The 23,465-nt window shown below is 42.3% G+C and overlaps 1 protein-coding gene across 1 annotated transcript in view; it reads right to left on the bottom strand.

The window, feature by feature from the left end:
* The window catches only part of Cph (Chronophage), a 31,194-nt gene extending 19,202 nt beyond the window's left edge, over positions 1–11,992 (bottom strand). The window contains exon 1 of the mRNA XM_066727327.1: positions 10,767–11,992. Coding sequence (XP_066583424.1) covers positions 10,767–10,803 — 37 coding nt within the window. The 5' untranslated portion in view covers positions 10,804–11,992. The remainder of the gene's footprint in view (positions 1–10,766) is intronic.
* Between the last annotated feature and the right edge of the window lie 11,473 nt (positions 11,993–23,465).

The raw sequence follows: 23,465 nt of genomic DNA, 5'->3' as shown, positions 1-23,465 counted from the left end.
TTTTTCAAGCCTCGGCACACACTAGTCAGTACACGCACGCAATTCTCTCTCCATCCCGCAGGATTTCAATTCGGTTTAAAGACATATTGAAAAAACGTCGGTTAGCCCAGCAAAAAATTCATACCTGTTTTGAGATCCCCGAGTGCACTAGTACCAATACGAAGCAATGCTTTGGTACTCCATAGTCCACTGACCTCCTTCCTACCTTTACTTTTTCTACGCATGCTTTTCTTTAATTTCCTACCAGATATTTTTTTCATGCACACATATCCTTAAATAGTCTCAATAGTTCCGACCTTGCAAACAGAAGCGGGACATATAACGGGTCTTTACCCTTGAAGAGGGATTTTTAACACTACTTTAGCCCTGTGCTCGCGTAACGCGTACATTAATACCTTTTACGGTTATAATATCAAATATCACGGACTTTGATCGAATCCAATATAAATTTGTATTATTATTATCACAATACAGGTACCGCAAGAAGAGCATCACTGAAAATTGCGAGTCTCTCTTATAAATAAACATATTAATGAAAATTATAAGAATTTATGGTAAAATGCGAGTGTTTATGATTCTTGCAACCCTTCATTGGGCAATGAGAATTTTCTCGTTTATATTAGCTATAGGTATATATAGAGTGAGGGAATATAATAGGTGTTATTTTTTTCAGAAGATAGGATCTCAGCGAGTAGCGTGAGGTATCTCCCACGGAAGAATAGCGAATGGTCGCGCGGTGGCGGTCCGCAGGCGAGTCGAGGAAGGAGTGAAGAAGATGAGAAACGGGTGAAATCAGTGGACAGTTGAGAAAGAGAAGAGAAGAGAAGAGAAGAGAAGAAAAGAAAAGAAAAGAGAGAGAGAGAGAAAAAGTTTGTTGGGGCCTGGCCGGTGAGAGCCGCGCTCTGCGACGCGCTATAGACACTGTTTAGTATATATATATATATATATACATAGAGGTCGAGAAGACAGAAGCGGAAAAGTGCAGCTTCGCCGCACGGCACTACTCGACTCGGCGGCAGTGGCGACGGCGGCCAGTTATGAGAAATATGAAATCTGGTTCTCACGGACGGTGAATGGGCCAGAACGCTCCACATGCGTATCGTGGGAGGATCTGGAGGCACAAAGAAAGGGCCCCATGCAGGACATTGTCCATTGAAAACGGCCAAACAGGTCCTAGAGAGTTTGACCTGTCCCCGCTTTTCAAGCGAGACCTTTCAAGAAACCCCTTTCGTGATTTTTGATCAAAATAAATCATGTGCGTACAGTTATACGCGATCCAGCTGCTTCGATCCCGCAAATCCGTCTCGCTCCCCTATGTGTATATATATATACCACGTGCATGGACCTCGAATCTTTTTACGTTACGCACTGACCCCACCCGGTTCACGCGTCTCACCTTCTTCACTCTGATTTACCTTTCCACCTCCGTGCTTCCTCGAGCTTCACCATTTTTATAAAATAATCAGAAAAATGGTATATATATATATATATATATGTGTGTATATGTATAGTAAGAGGAGACTCAATGAAGCAACAACAAATTAACGAGAAAAACGAGAGAAAGATCGAAAACACATTTGTATCACTACAATTGGTATTAGTATTATACGTTCCAAGCGAATAATGGTAAAAGCTGCTAATTTTCATTAATATTCTATAGAGCGTTGTAAAGGCAGGAAGCTATAGAAAAGTTTATAATGCCGATCCATTCGAAATGGCGTGGTTGTATTCGTGATTGTGCTCCAGAGAGTGTGGATGCTCGATACAATGACCAAAAAACAATCTATAGATCGCCAGTGTGAAGTGTAAGCAAAAGCCAAAACCGCTTTGTCCGGCATGGCGTGACCTCTTCACCCTCCCTCGTCAGCCCCGCGCAGCCACCCCCTATAGGTATATATATATATATATAGAACCTCTCGCGCGCGCGAGTTAATTAGAAACTTTCATGAGTGGATAGAAGGAAGGGTGGGGGTAACAGGGGTGGTTGGCTGGTGGCTCGTTGTTACATTATTCAAAACGTCCCCCGCGAAACTCGGAAACCTCACCGCAAAACATTCGAATGCTAACTTTTGACAACGCTACGTACGCCAAGTGCCGAAGCATGTTGCGCGAAATAATTAACGATCTCGCAAATTTTCTCAAGCGAAAATTCATCCGCTCTCACCTCCACCTCCCGCACCCTCTCCGTACCCTTGTCTTCCTTCTTTCCCTCTTGTTTTTCTCCTATCATGTAAAATAAATTCCAACAACAGTGTCACCACAAGCCCCTCTCGTACCCCAACAGCCATTGTTGCGTTTCACACGATGGAAACCACAATTTCGAGATATATATACCCGGGAAAGAATCGAGAAAAGGTTAATGTGGCTTTTAATGATTTTAATTACTCGCCATTGCAGTTTTACGAACTTGGACGAATTTCAAAATGCCAACTTTTCGAAATGAGCGAGATGCTTCCCAATGGTTTTCCCGGAAAACGATGTTCGGCCTGTTCAGCGAGGAAATCCTATTATTCCGAGTCAGAAGGTGTAGCACGCGAATGGTCCTGGGAATATTGGCACTTTTGGCCTCGAAACGTGTGATTTTCCTAGCCGTCGAAGAGTCAATAATGGATATTTCTGCATTTTATTCATATATTTTGAAATATCCCATAAATATACACATATACATATAGATATTGATTTTGTGTATATAATAATTATAATATATATCGCGCAATAATGTGTACCAAAGGTAAACATGACTTTGCAGTTTGATCGTCTCGAGCGGTTCTTTTCGGGTGATCTAAAAGTAAATCGTAAAAGAGGCATGCATGCTCGACCAAACACCGGAAGGGGAAGTGACGATTTTGAACGCGACTTTAGGACCGACGAAGCGGGCAGGCGGGCGGACAGGCAAGCAGCTCGCAAGATATTTGCTTTAACACGAGGCTCTTTGTAGGGAAGGCAAGCTAGAGCGGCGGGAAAAGGTAGAAAAACGACACGAAGGAGGACAAATCCGTAGAGGCAAAACGAAATCGAGCCAATTCGAGAAATCACGTCCGGCCGTTTCGCTCGGACTAACCCGAGGACGGAAGATAAAATGGTGAAAAACTTCCGAGCAACTTACGAAATGGCGCTATTCTCATTGTTAAACATGCTCCTGATTGGTCGAGAGGAAAATTGCACGGTTGGACATTTTTTTTTTAATTCCATCAGGGGAAGGGGAGGAACTGTCCAGGCTCCACGTTCAACCTGGACCAATTGAAATCGAGCGAGACTGTGCTTCGTGGGGGGCTCGCTCCTCCACGGGGTCTATAATTATTCTTCGAAAAATCTCGTCGGGGTAAGAATCTCTTATGACCGTTTCAGGACAATGGCGACAATATGGCTGAATCGCCTTGCTCATTGCTTCTCTCTTACGTTCAATTTCGATCTATCTTTTTATACATCTAATTAACCTACCCTATTATTAATTTTCGCAAATCCACGGTTTATCGAAGTGTCGAATGGCTGGTAGAATCAGCAAGGACGTCGCGGTTTTTCATTTTAATCGCGCGTTTCCGCCTGTGTATAGTACCATTACAAGGTGGGAGCCCCCATGTTTTCCATAAAACAGCGCGAGCAAATGTTGGGCTATGCGTGTGATTTAATGGTAGGCACTCCCCCCGCTCTTCTTCCTGCAGAAGAAAGAGAGAGAGAGAGAGAGAGAGAGAGACAGGGGAAAGCGGGAGAAAATCTAAAAATGCCACGTTCCCCTATTCCCCTGAACTTGGTCTCCAACGGTCTCGTATTTATAGAGAAGTTCCGAGTGAACCTACATATATACAACTCGACGCTGCGTGCTTCATATATACTATATATACGAAATGTGTGCATAAGCGAGCACTCATCTTAGGACATTAGCCTATAACGGGTGACCGCACGAGGCACAGTCTTCTTGAATATTAATAAACAAAACATTGATTCTCTCCTCCCTTTCCTCTTTTCGAACTGCAGAATCCAATCTTCTACTAATTCAAATCCTCTAAAAGACATTATACAGCTTTAGCATATAAGGGACAGATGTGGAAAAATGTATAGTGCAAACTTTTAATCTTTTTTTTATATCCTACAAATGAGTCAGTTACTTTTTCTCCATGTTTATAAATATGTTTCTCTTTTATTTCGCTTTAAAAATAAATATATATTAGAGGGTCTACTATCAAAATGACCTAACCGATGGAAATAAAATTCTCGTTATGTTCGAAACTATATAAGAGGTAGCAAATTTTTCCAGAACTTTTTTATTATTAAACGCAAAGGAATGTGCTTTAACAAATTGTGTAGATAAAACTTATATCTTTTAGAGTAACGAAGATAAGAGAATTTCAAAGTTCATGATCTACGTGCAGATTCTCAATGCTGCACTCTGTATACGTTTATTCTTCAGTTGTACCAAAAATACTACTCTCGTGTGGAGGAATTTGCTAAAATGTGTCATGATCATCGTAAGGTTTTTATAATTGTATCAGAGTATAGGAGTCGAATAGGTAGTATTATAGTTAAAAAGGAATTGGCTGGTTATAAGAAGAGGCTCGAAGGTCAAGTTTGAAGGGTCGTGGCGAGAGACGAGAAAGGAAGAGTCCGTGGCTTGTAAATATGTTTAAAGGGGCGGGTCCGGATGATCATGAGGGGACACCTTACTTCCTGGTGGAAGTACGATTGACCCTTGGTCAGGTAGGCTTTTCGAACCCTCCAGGCAACAAGTGAAGGCCGACAAAGCGTGTAATAATACGAGCAGATTATCGTAAAGGTGTTCGCACCTTGGAAGGAGGGTCTCGGACAATGGTGGACAATGGACCAGGAAACCGACACTGCAAACAGCATAAATTTTACCCTGGACAGTCTCGCCTTACTCGGGGGTGTCTTCTCTCTATCTCTCTCTCTCTCTCACACACACGTGCACATCTTTTTTATCAGCAAGTTTACGGAGTGGCGCTTTTCTCGAGTAAATGGTTTTTGTATATATACCAAGCCCACCGTGTGAAGAGCCTCTAAATCCTGCATTTACTGACGCAACTGCCTAGACCCCCGAGAATGACCGGTATTGTACCCTCTAATGGGGATGATTGGCAACTCAAAACATCCTCTTCTCCTTCCCTCGATTGCTTCTCAACGTCTCGCAAATTTGATTCTTATCAACGAGTTTTTCAAAAAAATCCAGCCGTTCTCGAAATAATGCCTGGAATTTCCTTCAGACCCTCCCCCCCCCCCCCCCTGTTTTCACAATAGACTCCAACAACTTTTCGCGTTTCAGCTGATTTAAAGTTTACTCTCTTGAAGCAATTTGGTGGATAGGAGAGAATGATTCGACGAAACGGCTCAGTACGACGACACTTGGCATTCATCGAATTTAATTAAGAAGGAAAAAAGGGTATAAAGCGAGCGCGCGACTGCGCGGTCTTAACCCCTTTTTAAGGGTTGTTCGGTGAAGACCAATAAGCCGAGTCGACGAGCTCCGCGAACGAGCTCGACGACATCGTATTTCAAGTGAAATTGCCCACCAGCAGATTGGACGGACGATATACAGCCAACTTCGGGAAAGACAGTATCGCATGTCCTGCCAAGGACAAGGATTTAAGGAACGCCTCGATCGACAAATAATTAATTGCCTTCGCTGCTTAATTTCTCCCAGTTTCGTGCACTCCACTCTAGTAATTTTCTTCGGCTTTCAGACAATCTTCCCCCACACCAGATAACTATAGAATAAAATTACAATTTCACACCGTTTCGACTTCCTCTCTTTTGCAAAATAAATCAACAATATCTTTTTAACTCTTGCGTCAATCTTCTGTCGCTGGAGATGAAAAAAATTGCAGCTATTGCGTGAGAGAGACTGTGTGTGCAGGAGAGAAGGAACGAAAGCGCAGCAATGATCTAAATCCAACGGTGACTGGTACGTGACGCCATCTATCAGCGTATCTTCAAACTAATCGATTGCCCTTAAGCACAACCAGTTCCCCGATGTAATTCCTGAAGTATCGCTCTGAATCTTAATTACAGTCTACTTAAGATCATAATCATTGCACCTTACACATTGATAACCCGCCTATCGTACATCATAAAGCAATAAAACCCGTTCCATATTAACACCTTTGTTCTACGAACCAATAAAAGAATTTGCAAACACTGCGCGCGGCAAGACTTGAGATTATTTATATAATTTTATTTTAACCGAATTTCTCCAGTTAAGCGATATATCGAGCAAATTATCTAAAATACAATTTCTTCGATAAAATAAGCAGCTTTCGACGAAGTTGTTCAATTTTTCTACAGCTGACATGACTTAAAAAATAATAAAAAAAAAAAAAAAAAAGAAACAAGAGGATGAGAGTCCGGCGTGATGTCTCGTAGCTCGTTGGTTTTACCTGGGCGCGTGCTGGACCCTTCACTGAGACGCAACGCTGAGAAAAAAGGAGAGAGGGAGAGGGGCTAAAGAGGAGAGAGAGAAGAAGAGAAAAGGAAGACGAAGAAGAAGAGAAGGGATCCTGCCACGCGCCCGTCCGCCCTAAAGGTTAATCTGAGAAATCAAATCAAAGTAGTTTTTTGTCGACTCGCCGCTAAAGGCATCGTGCGTGCTTCGGGCACGAGCAGGGAGAGACCACGAAGAGCGAGAGAGTTGCAAAATGATGAGCGAGAGATGGAAAGAGAGCGGAAGAATACAAAATAGAGAGAAGTTGAAGCTTAGCGAAGACAAGGATGGGCAAACTACTGATTAAAGGGAGTTCGAGATCTAGAAGAGTGAGAGAGAAAGAGAGATAAAAGAGAATCGGAATGGAAGACAGAAGATGAGGAAAGACCAAGGTGAGGGAGAGAGAGAGAGAGAGAGAGAGTAGAAAAGGAGAAGAAGAAGCAGAAGGGCTTCCGACGGGTAGCATCAAAGACAATATTTAACAGATAGGCCATAGAAAACGCGCATATGCCACGCACGTGCCGACAGGGGCACGTAAAACGCACTTTGTTTGCTAAATAACATCCTCGGGAGTACCTCGGCCCGATTGCACAGGACGCCGCGACGCGCGACGTCCTAATGCGGTGTCTAATTGCTCCAATTAATCTGTCACGCCTCATCGAGATAAGCTTTCGGCACGGCACGGCACGGCACGGCACGGCACGGCACGGCACGACACGACACGAAATTACGTCTTGGCCAACACCTCGTGCTACTTTTATTGCCGCCTTACACTATCTTCGCCAATATTTCCTTTAAAATTCTCTCACGACAAACCTAACCATAGTCTCACACTTATTCTCTCTTTTCTTTCTATTATAATAATATTTTCTTACTTGAAACGTCTATAATTCTTATTTGTTTGACAGAAGAGTCTTTCATCGTTAATATGTGTATATGTTCTAATTTCCACGTTACACTTTATATTGCATCGCGGTTCCTTTGCTTGACCACCTTTCTTTGTTTACCAATAATATGGAATATAAAAGTTTTTGCTCTGTTTAGTTTTGGGAAGACTCTCATATATACGTATAACAGTGTGGAGATGAGATTTAAAAACAAACAACATAAGTAATCTATTTATTCTCTTCATTGCCACTCGTTTCGTGATATATAGTCTAATATTTTGAGTACTTAAATTTATTCACAACCTAAATTTCGATCGACGATAAAGGAAATAAAGTATTAATTGTAATATGTAGTTGAACTCTTGTGTGACTCGATTAATGAAATATTATCTTACAGTTTTTGCGAACGTTATTTTAAGAAAATTCCAAATTTAATAATAGCTTTATAAATTTGTATGTTTAATTCTGTTCTATTCAGAGATTAAAAGCCGCACCGTTCCTTTTGTGAAGATTAAGGAAAGACTGATTTAAATAATTAATCGAATGAATTCTTCATGTATGTAATATTGATCCGCACGTAACATGTTATACTTATAGAAAATCTGGTACTTCTAGTCTAGAGACTACTATATGTTATATATTATTTGTAAAGAACATATATATTATCCATTATTATGAATTTAAACCTTGAATATAAAGATAACCAATATTACATTAGAGGATCTCCCTTTCATGATTAATAATAATAATTTCATGTTAAAATAATTCAACGAAATCTAAAAATCGGTCAATTCGATAAAAGCGCCATTCTCTTTGTTCGATTATCGACAAACTGTCCAAATTTCTGATTTCCTCCCACACTGTAGCATATACGAACGACCACAAATTCAAATAAGAGCGCGAGAGATTGTCGCACACGTTACACGCTTCTCTACCCTATCATACAAGCAACAAACTTTGAACAGTTAACAAAGTCACCCTGAGCTTTGGCTTTTATTCCAAAAAAGTCCAAAAATCTCCACATTTGAGACTCCTAGACACCGAAACAATGAAAAAACTGTATTATCAATGCAATAAAACAAATTCTTAAGTATTTCTCATTTATTGAATAATTTTCATACATGATCTAGCAAGTATCGAAATTTTGTTACATCGTCTTTAAATGTATCTCTCGGTTTTCGAATATTGTCAAATGGGATTATTAGCACGATTGAACATTTCTTCACTGACTTGGTCACCTATGCGCGAGCACAAACTCACATACATACACGCATACACTTACAGTGTGCACATACGTTTGCCCGCGCGCATATACATTGGCACGCACGCGCACTGTCGCACATATACGAGGAAGAAACGCACACAGTACGCACGCACGTTGGTAGAGGAGGTTTGCGAGCGAGGTGGGATTATCGAATAGAGAGAGAGAGAGAGAGAGAGAGAGAGTAGAGCGCGCAGTGGCAGATAATTCGATAGGAAAAAAATAATAGGGGTTGGACCGCGGGGATGCCGAAGGATTGGGATGGATATCTTTTCGCGGCGGCGTCATCGCGCGAACTAAAGAATATCGCAGTTGTAATTAAGAAAACGTAGCCGCCGCAGCCGCCACCGCCGCCACCGTCGCGCGCGCGGAGCCTGCAGGGCTTCCGAGGGGGTGGAAAAGTCTGTGAAAAACGCGCGCATGACAATGCGCCCCTCTTCAACCCCACCCCCGCGCGACAACCCAATGCCCCTCCTCACAGTCTCTAATTAAAAATTCTGCAGACGAACACTTCTCCAAGACATTGCCCTTCTTCACCTTTTACCCGCCACCCCCGTCCCCCGCCCCCTTACACCCCCGTTAACTCTCCACTCTACTTCTTCGTAGACTTTCTCGCGACTTTCGCTAGCGACCAACTGATCCGATTCATTTTCTCTCCCCTTTTCCCCTTCCCTCCCTCCCTCCCTCTCTCCCCTGCCATCTTTTCCACGTGACGAAAAATACTGCTCTTTATTTATCGCAATCGCACCACGATTCTCGCAACGCGACGCGACGGCTCGATGTTTACATCCCCTTAATGAAAATCCGCCAATTCTGCACGGCGCATTGTAATCCGTGATGCGAACGCTTCCTTCTTTTCTTTTCACTCGATTCTTTGTCGATAAACTCCATCGTGGTTAAATATATATTTTTTGTTTCTGACAATGAAATCCAATATGGATTTTTATCAAATATATCTTTGCCATTTGATTGCTGAAATATTTTTGGTAAACTATATATGTATGAGATAATGAATGAATATTTTATATATATTAAATCTTTTCTCTCGTATAAGAATTTTAAAGATTCTTTGTTACATAATGACAAATATTATATTCGTCTTTACAGATTTACTAATTTTTCAGTTTCTCGATTTTTTGCATGATTCTTGGCATGGATTAGATTATTTCTGTTTTTCTCAATTCTGTAATTTATTGTATGCACTGTTTTCTGTCAGATTTGTGTTTCATTGGTATATATAGTAAAGCAAGGTTTCCATTGGGTTTTGTTAATGGTACATAATAAACAAGATTGATTCATTATAGTTAATCCTCTTTAAGATGTAATCAAGGGGTGAGCAATAAGCTTTGATCATTTTCTCATTTCATATTAGTTTCCGATAAACTTGTATAAGCCTTCTGGATTTGAAGTATTTTTCATGGCGAACTGTACTCTCGTGAGGAAAAGGGATCAAATTAGAACGACTGCAGGAAGATTAGAATCAAAGTGGAGCATACCGGACTTGCGTGACTCGATTGAAAACGATTTATAACGATCCGATCGAACTGTTGAAGGATTTGTGGTTGGTCGATGGGAATCGAGGATTCTACGTTCCAGATTGCCTCATTGAAATTTCTAGTTCAGTTATCCCAATGACATTAAATCACGCCTGTTTTGTTTACTATACATGTATATGTTTATATGAGACGCCTTTCTCCATTGGAAAAATTCACGAAAAACTAGTTTCTTTCAACATTTTGTTTTTCCTCCCAACGAAAACACTAGTTTGGCGAATGTAATCAATGGAAACGGCCACATATTAATAAATTACAGACGCTTCGGTATCTCGATGTTCGTCTCACAGAAACTTTACAGTCGTCCAACTATTTCCCCCACGTAAATGCCTCTACTAGATTTTTAATCAAACCTAATTTACCCAAAATGATCAATCCTTGCTAATAACTTTTAATAGTGACATTCGCAAAGAGGCGATTAGCCGAGGAAAAAGAAAAAATCGGCTTGATAAAGCGAAATATAATTTAGCTCCAGCGGGAAATGTCAAAGTTTCACGATTTCCACGTTGAAGAACCGTCGGCTAGCACGAGTATCCGAGGAATATTATCGAAGCGGAGGCGTGTTACGCGCGAGAATCATGATAATCAGGAGTAGATTGGGTGAAAGGTGAAAAGGTAATGAGAGAGTGACTGACCTTGGGCGATCCTGACGGCGGGCATTTTGATCCTCATGGTGGCTGGGTCGATCGGGTCCTCGACTCGTGGTACACGTGTTTACTGGATCCGTCTGCAAGGGAAGACAAACTTGTCGGAGGAGGAGCTTCTAGCTTCTTCCCTATATTTCCTCAGCAGGTTCTCCTCCGTCTTACAAACGCGGCTTCCGGAACACGAGAAGCGATCGGCTCGAGAAGAGACTTGACCGATCCTCCTCACCTCCTCCTCGCGCGTGGCGAAGATTCTCTGGAAAAGTTCATCCGGAAAGCACAGAGATTCTCACTCGGTCCGAATTCACGCAGAATCACCAATGGTCCACTTATCTCTCGAGAGACTTCACTGGCAACTAATTCGCGGACTTTGGCACACGCATTAAGAGTCCCTGCCTAAAAATCACGGCGATGGAGGAGATCCGACGCACGGGCGGACGTGCCACCTGTGCTTGATTTCGGTTCGGAATCCGAGACACTTGTTCGTCAACTGACAGCCGGACTGTTCGTCCTCATGATGTTGTCATAATTGACCGACTTCTCTTCACTAGGAAAAAAAGCACTCTTGAACAAAATTCCCCGCACTACTACCTGCGAGCTACAGGTGCAGCATTATTCCAGCTCCGAGCGGAGCTTCCGTCCACCGAGTCAAACCATTCTTAACCCTTAACACTGATGGGATCCTCTCTCTCTCTCTCTCTCTCTCTCTCTCTCTTATTTCCCTCCAACACTGAGAAATCTCACTGTAATTCAAGTCGCAGTCTCTGTCAGCAGCACCAGCGACATTAACATTGTAAATCTGGCACACGAATAAAAACACCGTACGGTAAGTATACTATATCGAGACGGCGATGATAATACTTGGAAGCACAAAAACAGCTGCGTCGTCCCTCGGTGATAATGTCATAGTATCGAGGGTAAACACACTGGAAGAAACTGTTAATACGTCAATTGTTTAGGAATGTGTTGTGATAGAGATAGGTTGGGTGAAATTGCGAGAATTTTTGGTGGTGGAATTTTGAATGTGAGAAAGAAAGCGAGAGAAAAGTAGATAGATAGTAGGAGGGAGTTTGTAGAGGTTGACGTTGTGTGGTAGGTTGGAGCGCAGTGGAGCCGGCGTGGACCAGAGAGACGATCGTCCAGCATGGGTCGTATCTCTGAGTGGACTGTGCCGGACGTGCGCCTATCGTGCCGTTCGGGACCTGGCCTGGCCTGGTGTGGTCGTGGTGTGTCGTGTCGGGCTCGGGCACTGCGCTCGCTTCGGACGCGTTCGGTTCGGTTCGTCTCGGCCGGACACCCCACGCGCTTCGCTCGCTCGACTCGCGTTTCCTTGCTCGCTCGCTCGCTCGCTTCCTCTCGGGGTAGTTTTCACCCCCGTGGTGGGGAGACTGCCCTCTTTCTCTCTCTCTCTCTCTCGATCCGTCGCTACCCCTACCTCCGCCTTACGATTCTCCTACCCCCCTACCCCTACTCACCCCTCGCTCTCCTATCCCTCCCTCCGCTACTTGCTTCACCATCAGCCATCCCCCCACTTCTCTCTCTCCCTCTCTATCTCTTTTTCGCCGCTGCTTCTACTCCTGTCCTGTCTGTCGCTGTGTTGTTGCTGCTCTGTTACTGATGCTGCTGATGCTGATGCTGATGCTGATGCTGCTCTGCTCTGCTACTTGCCCTTCTTCTTCCTTATATATTTCACAACCAACGCACTTTTGCACTATTATTGCGCGACATCAATAAAATCTTCCCTTTTTCACCCGTTAAATTTAATTTCCTCATTTGGGAACCTTTCGTCTCGCATTGATACCATTTCTTCGATTTTACATTTTTTAACTTACTTTGCTCATGTGCCATTGGATATATTATTCTTCTCCCGAATGGATCTTCAGTTCCTAAACCTTTCGTCTTGCATCAATACCATTTCTTTGATTGAACATTTTTTCACGTACTTTGTTCATGTGCTATTGGATACATTATTCTTCTTCCGAGTGGATCTTCAGACCCAAAACCTTTCGTCTCGCATTAGCACCATTCCTTTGATTTTACATTTTTTAACGTAATTTGCTCATGTGCTATTGGATATTTTATTCTTCTCTCCAGTGGATCTTCAGTCCCTATATCTTTTCTATTTCGAGGTTCTTTATTCCCTGTCGAATCGTCAAGAAACTAAACCTTTTTCGCGGGCATTTCTATATCTAGCATCTTTTATTTCTCACAAGCTCTCTCTCTCTCTCTCCCTCCCTCGCACTTGGAGCAAAACTCTCTCTTTCCCATTACACGATACGCGTACCTACCTACTCTCTCCTGCGCGCAATTTTCTATCCTTCTCACTGACAAGCGCAGCATATAGCTCCCTCCTCTATCCTTATCTATACGTCCAATGGTCTCACTCTATCCTTGAGACTTACACGGCCCGTCTCTTTCACGAATCCGACACACGGTCTCTCGTTTGTGGATCTATGCCAAAAGCTTTTGGAAAAAGCAACCCTCCATTCGATGACTCCTCGATGCTGCGTCCGTTGGCAATGACAAAACTCTACGGACTCCCTATCACACTTTCTAACGCTGAAAGCGCGCAAGACTTTTAAGAAATTTTCCAGGAAATATCAATGGTTAGCGATGATCGACCAATTTTTCCAAAAGCAACTATAATTGTTTTTTTGTTAAAATTTCCATTTCACTATATACCTACCCCTCCCACGCAGCAATACCCTTCAACAATTCCTTTACGAAACTCCCATCAGATTGAATTATTCATTCGCTATTTTTCTTTAGATATATATATATATATATATTTAGCAGTTAATGTAGTATTAACGAAACGTGAGAAAAAATCTAATTTTTTGGCTTTGTTTCGAGAAAATTAATACGAATTCTGCGCTTGATTAAATTTCTTGTTTGAGTTACTTGTTTATTAATTAAGAAAAGATATTAGGGGATCTGGCAAAGTTTCAGTACATGCATTTTATGATAATTAAAGTTGAATTGGGACAAAAGGTGAGACTTGCAGGATTCCGTGAGATTTATGGATCGATCTGGCGCGTTTAGCATTGCTCGTTGATCATTTATCCTTAAACTTTCCGTGGATCTGTGGAGAAAGTGGAGTAGAGGAGTACACAAGGAGTAACTGCTCTCTCACATTAATTATTCTGTGACTAAACCCTCATCCGCACTGGGATCGATATCCGTGTCGCGGATCTTTCACGCGAAATATTCACTGGAAGGATCGAGATCCTGTGTTGAGCGATGTGGGGTGAGGAGGGGGAAGGTTCGGGGTAGAGAGGAAACTTTACCGGCGCAGGTAGTACATTTGCATCATCCCCTGCAAGAGCTCACCTGTTTCTTAGACTATCATTTTCCACGCAAACTCCACTGAAGCAGCTGCAACAATTGAACATTATATTTTTTTTATTCAACATTAAAACTCTACCTGACATATTATAAAAATATCAAATTCGCGTGTTTGCGAAAATATTCCTTCCTTCTATTGTACGTATATACATAGTATGGAATTTATAGCAATTTTCGACAAATTAAAATTCACTCCGGGAAAGCTAGCTTTGCCTCGTGCTCCTAGCGCATTACAAGGATCTCCTAGAAGGGGGAGGAGGGGTGTCTAAACGTTTCCCAGGCAAGGGCCATCTTTAGCCAAGAGCTTCAAGTGACTTTTAACTGTATACAGGGAAATTATCTGTTGCGGTTCTCCTGGTGTCCTGGACAATGTTTTCATGCTCAAATTTTTAGACATCCTGGCCTGACCCAACCTCTATCTCAAGATAACGACCATATATCTTTGAAATACTCGCAGTCTTGTTTCTGGCCAGTGTAATCCTCCCTGGCTCGACCTTTCCACAAACCTTCTTAATGAGAGAGAGAGAGAGAGAGAGTTAAATTGGAATATTGAAAAATCGCTGATCCTTCGATATCTCGCGTTAACCGAGTCTAATAAAGCAAAGTCTTTAACGCGGAAACTGGAAGCTCGCTTCTATGTGATTTGTGCTTGGTGAGAGGACGATTCGGGCTTTGGGGCGGCAAATCGATTTCGGAAAGGCCAATGAGTGCGAGGCACGCGAGTTTCGGTGCAAATTTAAACTCTCAAAGTGTTTCGCGGTCGAAGGTTAATCTGTATTCTCAACGCTCGCGTAAACTTTAGTTTCACGAGGGCCTTGGAGAGCTTTCATCCTTCTTCCTCTTCTTCTCTGATCCACGGAAGAGAAAAGAGAACGGACACCTACTCGCGAAACTTTATTCCGCTCTTTCTCCTCGACGACAAATGCTCGTCGGATCATTTTTCAGGATCAGCGAGAGATTATCAGTTTCCGTAGTACTCGTTAAAATTCATGAAACGATAAATTTATGATTCCCACCAATTTTCTCCAATTAGCATTACAAGAGCTTTTCAGCTTGAAATGTTCGAAGAATCTCTGTGCTTTTCTTCCAATTAGTCAGCGCTGCTAAATATATAATCGATGAAGCATTGCTAAAGTTGTACAAATTGTTTGTCGTGGTACAGATACAGAGGATAGAATGGTCGAGCTAGCTGGGGTAGTCGAGGACGATGAGTGGAAGAAGATTTGGTCTACTTCCTGTTTGGTGAGGAGCTGCACATCTAGCTAAGGTGAGGGAAAGGGGAGGGGGGGGGGCGCGTTGGTGGAAGCGACGCTGTGGCGTTCAGAGATGATATCGTTCTCTTCGAATGTATAAGTTATCGGGCCATTTATTAGGTGCGCTCACGGACACACGTGCATTCGCTCGCACACACACACACACACACGCGCGCGCGCGCACACGTAGACCGAGAAGCGGTGAGCTGCACTGGCGCAGAAGAGAAATTCCAAGTGCACCTTGTGTATCCCTAGAAAACGCAGCGATCCGTTGACCCGTGTGAAACTCCCACATTCATTACCGGTTGGGCACTGTGTTTCAACCGTCCGCAAGTTCATTGCATATTTTTTCCTCGCGCAGCAAAGGCTCACCTGCGAGTTTCTACGACTCTTTATAAAGAGTCCTAGGGGTCACTCGCGACTCAGGCCTCTCCGAGCCTCCATTATAATCCAGCAGGAGGAAACACGTACGCCCACGCGTATAGCTACTCACTGCGAATAAGCACGCTTGGAGGAAATGATTTCGCGGCCATGAAGCTCTAATTAAGCGACCTCTGGTCTCTCCTCTCGCGTCAAACGACAGGTGAAAGACCCGAGCCACTGTCAGAATTGCTCGATCCCCCTGAGAATCACCGAGAAATCCAATTAAGACTCGCCTACCGATCAAAAGCCTCTATATTTTATTATATATGTATATATATGATAACTGGATAAAGTGAGAAATATACAAAAGTTAATTCTCTATGAACTTATTCGTAATGTTACAATTAAAGAGAAATAATTTTTTATGAGAGAATGTTTATGCAGAGTCGAAACGAGACACAATTCTCTTCGTTGGTAGTATTGTGTCTCTACATGGAATATGGTTAATGAAACAGCAATGCATCGTGATAATTTACCTATCACGTAAGAAGTCATACCTCTGCATATTATTCAACATTCTGCCAACGTCCATTACTCGACGACCCGTTCTTTTATGATGCTTCAACTGGATGAATTTCTTCTCTACCTATACTCGCACGCATAGCCATTAATCCTAAAATTTTACTGAAAAATTCCATTTGATTTTTCCTGGATTTTCCTCAATGGAAATCTTATAATATTCGAAGAAAATCGCTGTTGGCTTTTCTTACGAAGATTCAATGGCAGAAAATAATTTGTGAAAACTATCGGTTGGTTGTTTCGTTGGTGACAGTCGACAGATGCAGCTTGCATTTGGTCCTTTCCTCCGGGAAGCAGAAAGCTGGAGGAATGATGGTCTCCCTCCCCCCTCCCCCTCCTTTTCGTCTTGGGAGAGAGGACGTTAATTTCGGACACCCGTTACGGAGCGTCCAAAGGGTGAAAAAACGTAGTACGGGCCATCTTGGTGACGATGCCCCGGGTCCTCCCCGTCCGCGTGCATCCTGTTCGGGGTTTTAAAGATTATTTTTACTTCGAGACAAAAAAGATCCGTCTGCTGCCGGCGAGGCGACTGCGACTACCGTTGTGCACATGTGCTCCATCTCGACGAGTTGCCAGTGCGATGCTGTGGCCAGGGTTAGATGCGTCGTAGGGAGGGGGGTAGGGGGGAGGAGAAGCACGCTTTCGGTGGCCAGTGCGTCGTGGGAGTTTATCGTCCGTCCGTCCCCCACTATATTCTTCTTTTCTCGCTCATCAAAATCCTTTCTTTTTCCGTGCTTACTCGCAACCAAAGACGCTTCGAAATTCTTCGAAGTCTAGCAACTCTGCCAACTCTCTTACCACCCCTCTTTCTTTCTTTCTTTCTTTCTCTCACTCTCTCGTTATTTCTCAATTCGTTGTTTACGAGGACACGGCATCCGCGAAACCATCTCGTGTGCTTGGTGTATAAATTTTCATTAATTAAATTATAAGAGAAAAAACAATTTGTATACACTCGCTGGCTATCCGGCAAAGTGTTGGGAAATACATTCTGACGTTTCGAATCTTCGATAAAATGCTTCATTTGTTTTACGCTTCGTTGACCAGAGATTGTCGTCTAAGGTCGTTGGGTTCATGGGGATTGCTGGATTCTGCAAATTTTACACGGATAGATGGCGTATCTGGTGACCCCGTAAGGAACGGATAAATCGAAACCCGGCAGGTGCGCGAATACTAACGGTTGCCAGAGGCCTTGGCATTTCGTTACACAATTTTTCCTGATAGTGGACACTTTCGACACAGTCAACACAGTTTCGACGATAAAGAAAACAGCTATGATATATCGCAGGAATTAACTTTTATCATAAATTACCATATTAATTTTAATCAATAAATATTTCAGGATTCGATGCATCTCTATATATACGCAGATGTATTAACAATCATTTTTTCTTATTTGATTTTATCTGTAATTTGCGCAAGCAACGAGCTACATGCTGATTTGTTAATAGAACCTAGCTGTCTGACAGTTCATTATTCTAATAGATTTTATTTTATTGCAGTCATATAATAAAATTTATCCAGTCTCCTTGAGAAATATTCAGCCGCTTCGTTGTATTTCTCAATTGGACAGTTTCTTCAATGCGATGGTGTCAACAATGTTTTCGGCGTTTAGTATGAAACACGCCTTGATCGTTTTGTACGCGCATGTTTCTTATTATAGAGATCCGATGAAGCACGGACGACTGGGAAAAAGAAAAAGTCGTTGACCGGCCGGTCGTAGGTTAATGGTGACGGCGATGCAGCATGTGTGCTCGAGAACAGATAGAAACCAAATATAACCAGGGACAGACCCCTTGCCAAGGGTGGTTAGAAATTTGGACCTTCCTGCTCCAGCAAGGGTTGCCCATTTTCCCTACACAGGAAACTCTCTCCTACCTTTTAACGTCATTTCCTCTTATATCCTGTATCTTTTCATAAACATTATTCAAAAACCGAAGAACCTTACCTCTATCCAGAGATGCGTGTAAAGATTTCGCATTTTTATTCAAATGTATTAACGAGTATATATATAGACAATAGTTACGTGTGAATGATCGACTACTTTACAAAAATCCTTAGATACGTAATAGAGTATACCCAGCTGTCAGGAATGATTAACACGGTACGTATTTTCGAGCGAAACTTATAAATGTCATACTCGATATTTTAACGACGCTTTAAATTAGAATCGACTTGGATCAGTATCATTTAGCGAATCCTCTTTCTGTCCCTCCGATGTCGATCCAGTGAATTTTCATTTCCATGAAGTTCAGCGAAAAAGCAGTCCTCGTTCCAGTTTTATAAAAAGAAGTTAAGAGGGGGGCAGCTGTTGGGAGGAAGGGTCAGCCAGTCTGGGAAAAATTCTTACACGAGGCAGGAAAATTATTATATCCGCGCTTCTTCGTTAATCCAGCACCCTCCCCCATCGCGTTTTTTCCCATGTCCATTTTTGCATAAAAAAATTCTCACACCGAAGCACTTTCGCACGACCCACAGCGCGCATAATGCATGCGCCTCATGAGTCTCAGGAAGGGGCGCGGATAGAGCTAAAAAAACGCAGCTCCTGGGGGGTAAGAGCCAGTGTTAGGTGCAGGAATCCTTCCATCCCATACCTATGCCTCTGTCTCCCTAGCTGATCCTGCCAACTCGAATAGTGGGAACTTTTTTATCATCTCGACCCCCCCCCCCCCTCCCCTTGACCAAAAGAAGGGGACATTGATTCAAGGTGGAAACGTATATAAATAACACGAGAATCTGGACGGACGTGGATCCTTTTCATTTTTCCACGAAACTTCTTCCATTTGCAAGTTCACTAGGATTTCAATAATTGAACATTCTGCTGGAAATTTGACAGAAAAATTAACAAGAATTGTATAACCTTGTCCTTTGAAGATTTTCGTACTGATGAGTTTATGTCAAGAATTCTATCCCTTGAAATTATAAGAGAGAAAAGGAAGGGGGAGGAGGAGGGACAAGAGCCGGAAAAGGAAAATGTGAAAAGATGGTGGGGGTACCGGATCCTGGGGTGGACGGAAACACCTTGTGGACTCGGGATAAAAAACCTTTGGAAGAGGAGGGGGAGCAAACGGTACCCCGAGTGGCACGGATTCTCGGCCAGCGGAAGGTGCAAAAAAAGACGTTAAAAAAAGCTTGAAATACTGCTAGGTTGTTAGTCCAGGACCTCGCCCTACGGGAATGTACACGCGGAATGACAGGAATTGGCCAGAATTTTTCCCAATGTTTCTCTCAAAAACACCCAATCGTGAGAACTGGCCTCCATCTCTATTTCTGATCAATAAAAAATGGACAGAAGGTAGCGGTAAATATGTTATAGTACACATGAAAACGGTTGTGGGATACAAGTGTACCAAGCGCTCTTCAATTGTTTATTTTAAGTATTATCCTACAACATATATATATATATATATTATCCTTGTTTCCTTGCAATATCTAAAAATTGTGCATGGATTGATTAAACTTGTTAAATCTCGAAGCGGCGAAGGTTCAGGGGCCGTAGCGTTATCTTCAAACAGACTATTCATGCGTGTTCATCTCAGCTACTTCCTCTCTCCTTCCTTTCTTCTTCGTGCTTCATTCAGAGAGTTCCAATGCAGAAGAAGCAGGCTGTGACGTTAAACTGGGACTTAAGCCGTTAGGCCACTACTGGAGAGGCTCGCAGACTCCCCCCTCTCCCTTTCTCTTTCTCCTGCTACCTTTATTCCAACATTCACAAAATGTCCACCCTTTTAATCTGATTCTGCAATTTCGTATCATTCATACATTGTGTTACATGCTATATATAAACATCATCGCCTCGTGCTGTTAAATTATGTTTCGATCGTTAATCGTGTGTCCTTGTTACGTTCTATTACTATTCGATAAAATTTACCATCGTAGGGATAACAATCTTGGACCATATATCGCATCATCCTGTGTTTTAAGCCAACTTCCTTTTTCGTTTTCTTCCTTACGGATGCAACAACCTCCTCTCGAAGACACATGCTTTCTTCGTCCAGCCCAGATTCATCTCTCATCACACATCTTTCTTTCTCCAACCCCTCTACTAGATGCTGCTGGCTGCTACTGCTTTCTACTGCTTCTTGGCCGCCCCTTCCGCAGCGGCAGATGGCCGGCCAAGGGGTAAGAAAAAAATCCGAGGGCCCCGAAAAAAGGGAGAAGGTTTATAAAAAGCGATTGAAAAAGACGCGCCCATGGTACCCGTCTCGCTGATACAGGAGGACCACGTGCGCTCATCCAGATTTCCCCGCTGGAGAAGACGTCCCACTTTTTCCCTTCTTCGAATTTCCATCGTTCATTATTACGATTTTACCTATCGTTTTGCTACTCGATTTACGCTACCGATCCAGATCTTCTTGCTCTCTTATGACGCGACAAAGTCCCGAGGAAATTGACTCCCACCAGCTGTCGATCCTTTTTGCCTTTGACCCAATTTTATTGCTTCCAAACTCCTTCAATAGCCAATTCGATAATTTGCCACTCGGTCCCAGTGATACATTTATATCGATTGATCAGTGATCTAGCGTTTAGAAAATACATATAAGTATATATACGTATGCCTTGCATAAAAAAGTCTCCATTTTTTATTCAACGTTGACTCAACGATTTATAAATTCACGTTGCACACACAGCATCGAGCAAGATAACGGAATCATCGTATGTTTACTGGTGCATTCGTAAATTGAGCAAATAATTACTTTCCCCAATCCGTCCTTAACAGGACCTTTTTACGTAACTGTAAAGGACCTGAGTGCACCGGTCTGTCTATATCTATCGAAAATCTCAGCCAGGTAGAAAAATTGGAAATCTTTGAGAAAAAAAAGAACTGTAGGAAAGGGCAAGATCATCATTTTCTGGACGCAGACCAGCTGATCAACCGTGGGAAGAGGTGGCTCTTTTATTTATTTTTTTTTTTCATAGGCATTCGAGGAAATTACTTTTAAATCGCAAAACCACCTTGAAATGTTTAATTACGCGTCTCACCAAAGAGTAGCCTATCTCTGAAAAATGATTCATCAGGCTGTCTTCCACACTGATTTTCTATGCTATTCTGTTAAGAGGAAGATTGTGTCAAATAAACTTTTTCGATAAATATTATAACTTTCCATTACACTGTATTATATTGTAATGGTAAAATTTGATTGAAAGAAAAAACAATTATTTGCCAGGATAAATATTTACTATCATAAAATTAAAAGTAAGATAAGAAATTTTCGAGTACATTAGGAATGTTAGATTTACTATTATTTCTAGTCTTTGGTAAATGAATTTGTATGTTGCAATACATTGGAAATTATTTCGAGTGGATAGACGACACTCGGAGAAGTTTGTGCTTTACTCGAGTTCTTTCGAAAGGGACGTAATGCATTTTTCGCGCGTTTAAAAATAGTCGATCGTCTCTCCATGGACTGGCCAGGGGTCAGTAACTCCTTGGGCGCAGAGTGGCAAGAATAGCCGACAAAACGGAAAAAAATAATTTTCTCCCTCCGCTAACTCCGAGAAATTTCTGACTTCAACGTTCCCCTTCCATTTGGTTCAAAAAGCAAGTAAAGAAAGTGTCGCAGGATCTCGGTTGGTCAAATAACTTCTTCGGGAACAAACTTCATCCAATGGGATAAAAATTAATCGAACAATCTTTTTATAAACCTGTCTGAATCCATATATGGAGTTCATTCGTCAAATAATTTTAATTCTCGTATATTAAATTAATCAATAGTCGTTTAAATTAGAATGGTTTTATTTGACTCCATCGTCTCGTATTAATATATCAGAAATTTTCCTAGAGAAAGTGGAGATTTTTCCTAATTCAGTATACTGTCTGGACTGGAAAAAAATTCGCACACATAATTTGGACAGGTAGATAATTCATTTCTATCTAGCTGCACGAGGACGTATTTACGATTTCATACGTCCTACCTGTGTCAGCTATAACTGACGTTCTCATTGTTCTAGTGTCATAACTTCCACCTATACAACAGCGACGGGATAACAATGCTGAGCATATGCATGATACTGATTAACAAACTGTTGATTAAATACTTATTTGCATTCTTTTCTTCCTATAATTTGTACACCGCATTAAACGACGGTCTTATACTATTACTTCATTTTGAGCAGAGCTGTTTATTATATCGAGGTATTTTTCTCTCGACTTTGCACAGTTAGGTAATATAACGTAAAACGTTTGGTCACCAGAACACATTTGCATGGGCACTCAGGCTACGATCGCCAATTTTTGCGATTGTAGATTTTAGGGAATGTTCAGTCCAACAGGCCATCGCCATTGTAAGAATAAATCTCTTTCTTCCTTTTCTTTCCCTTAAATATTTCCTCTCTTTCGTGTTACCTCAGCGAGGCAGATCGCGCAGTCCGAATCTGCAAAGTCAGTTCTACCAGATTTTTCACGCTGCCGATTCCTTTTGTAGGGGGCGCTGCCCGCTTGTCATATTTGCCTATGATGGACGATTTATCCGGAAAAAGGCCTGTGCGACAGGGCAAACAGATCCTACGGGATGACGAACGCGTTTCTCATTCAGGTACCGGTCGGTCGCACCACATTTCGGCAATTTTACCGATTCTGATTATGATCGGTCCGGTTTCTCGCGAGCGGACCCAGCTTTACCTCGTGCATCGGACAGTTTTTTGCCCACCTCCGGAAGCGCAGCAGGCCCCTTTCTCGCCGACTTCAGCCGGAATCAATTGACCCAATACCGATCCCACCGACTTCTCGCTCGATTCAGCTACAAAGTCAGCCAGTCACAGCTGGTCACTCAAACTTCTATCCTCAATTAAGCCGTTTTTTCTTTTCTTCTTTTTTTCTCTCTCCATTTTCCCCTCAGCGTGAACTCGACATATTTACGTCATATCGTCAAACTAATGATCACCTCGGGAAAAATCGGCAAGCGATGATTCTACATAGTCATGAACCGATCGAATCACTTGGCATGTTATTGCCACTAAATACGTTATTCCCACAGAAATCGTAAATAAACAAGAGTGAGTTTCAAACCGATTTGAAGATGGCAGGGAAGAGTGGGTTCGATACTATGTTGGTTTAGTATATCGACGTACAATGTGCTCGGCGAGCTAATTCAGTTTCAATCATGGAAATGATTTCCCGCTCTTATTACGCGAAAGCATGTGGCAAGGAATA

Source organism: Prorops nasuta, unplaced genomic scaffold, assembly GCF_024137725.1.
Source record: "Prorops nasuta isolate Cenicafe-Biocafe unplaced genomic scaffold, Cenicafe_Pnas_1.2 PNAS00005, whole genome shotgun sequence".
Lineage (NCBI taxonomy): Eukaryota > Metazoa > Arthropoda > Insecta > Hymenoptera > Bethylidae > Prorops > Prorops nasuta.
The sequence above is the reverse complement of the archived record's forward strand: the minus strand, read 5'-3'. Positions and strand labels throughout refer to the sequence as shown.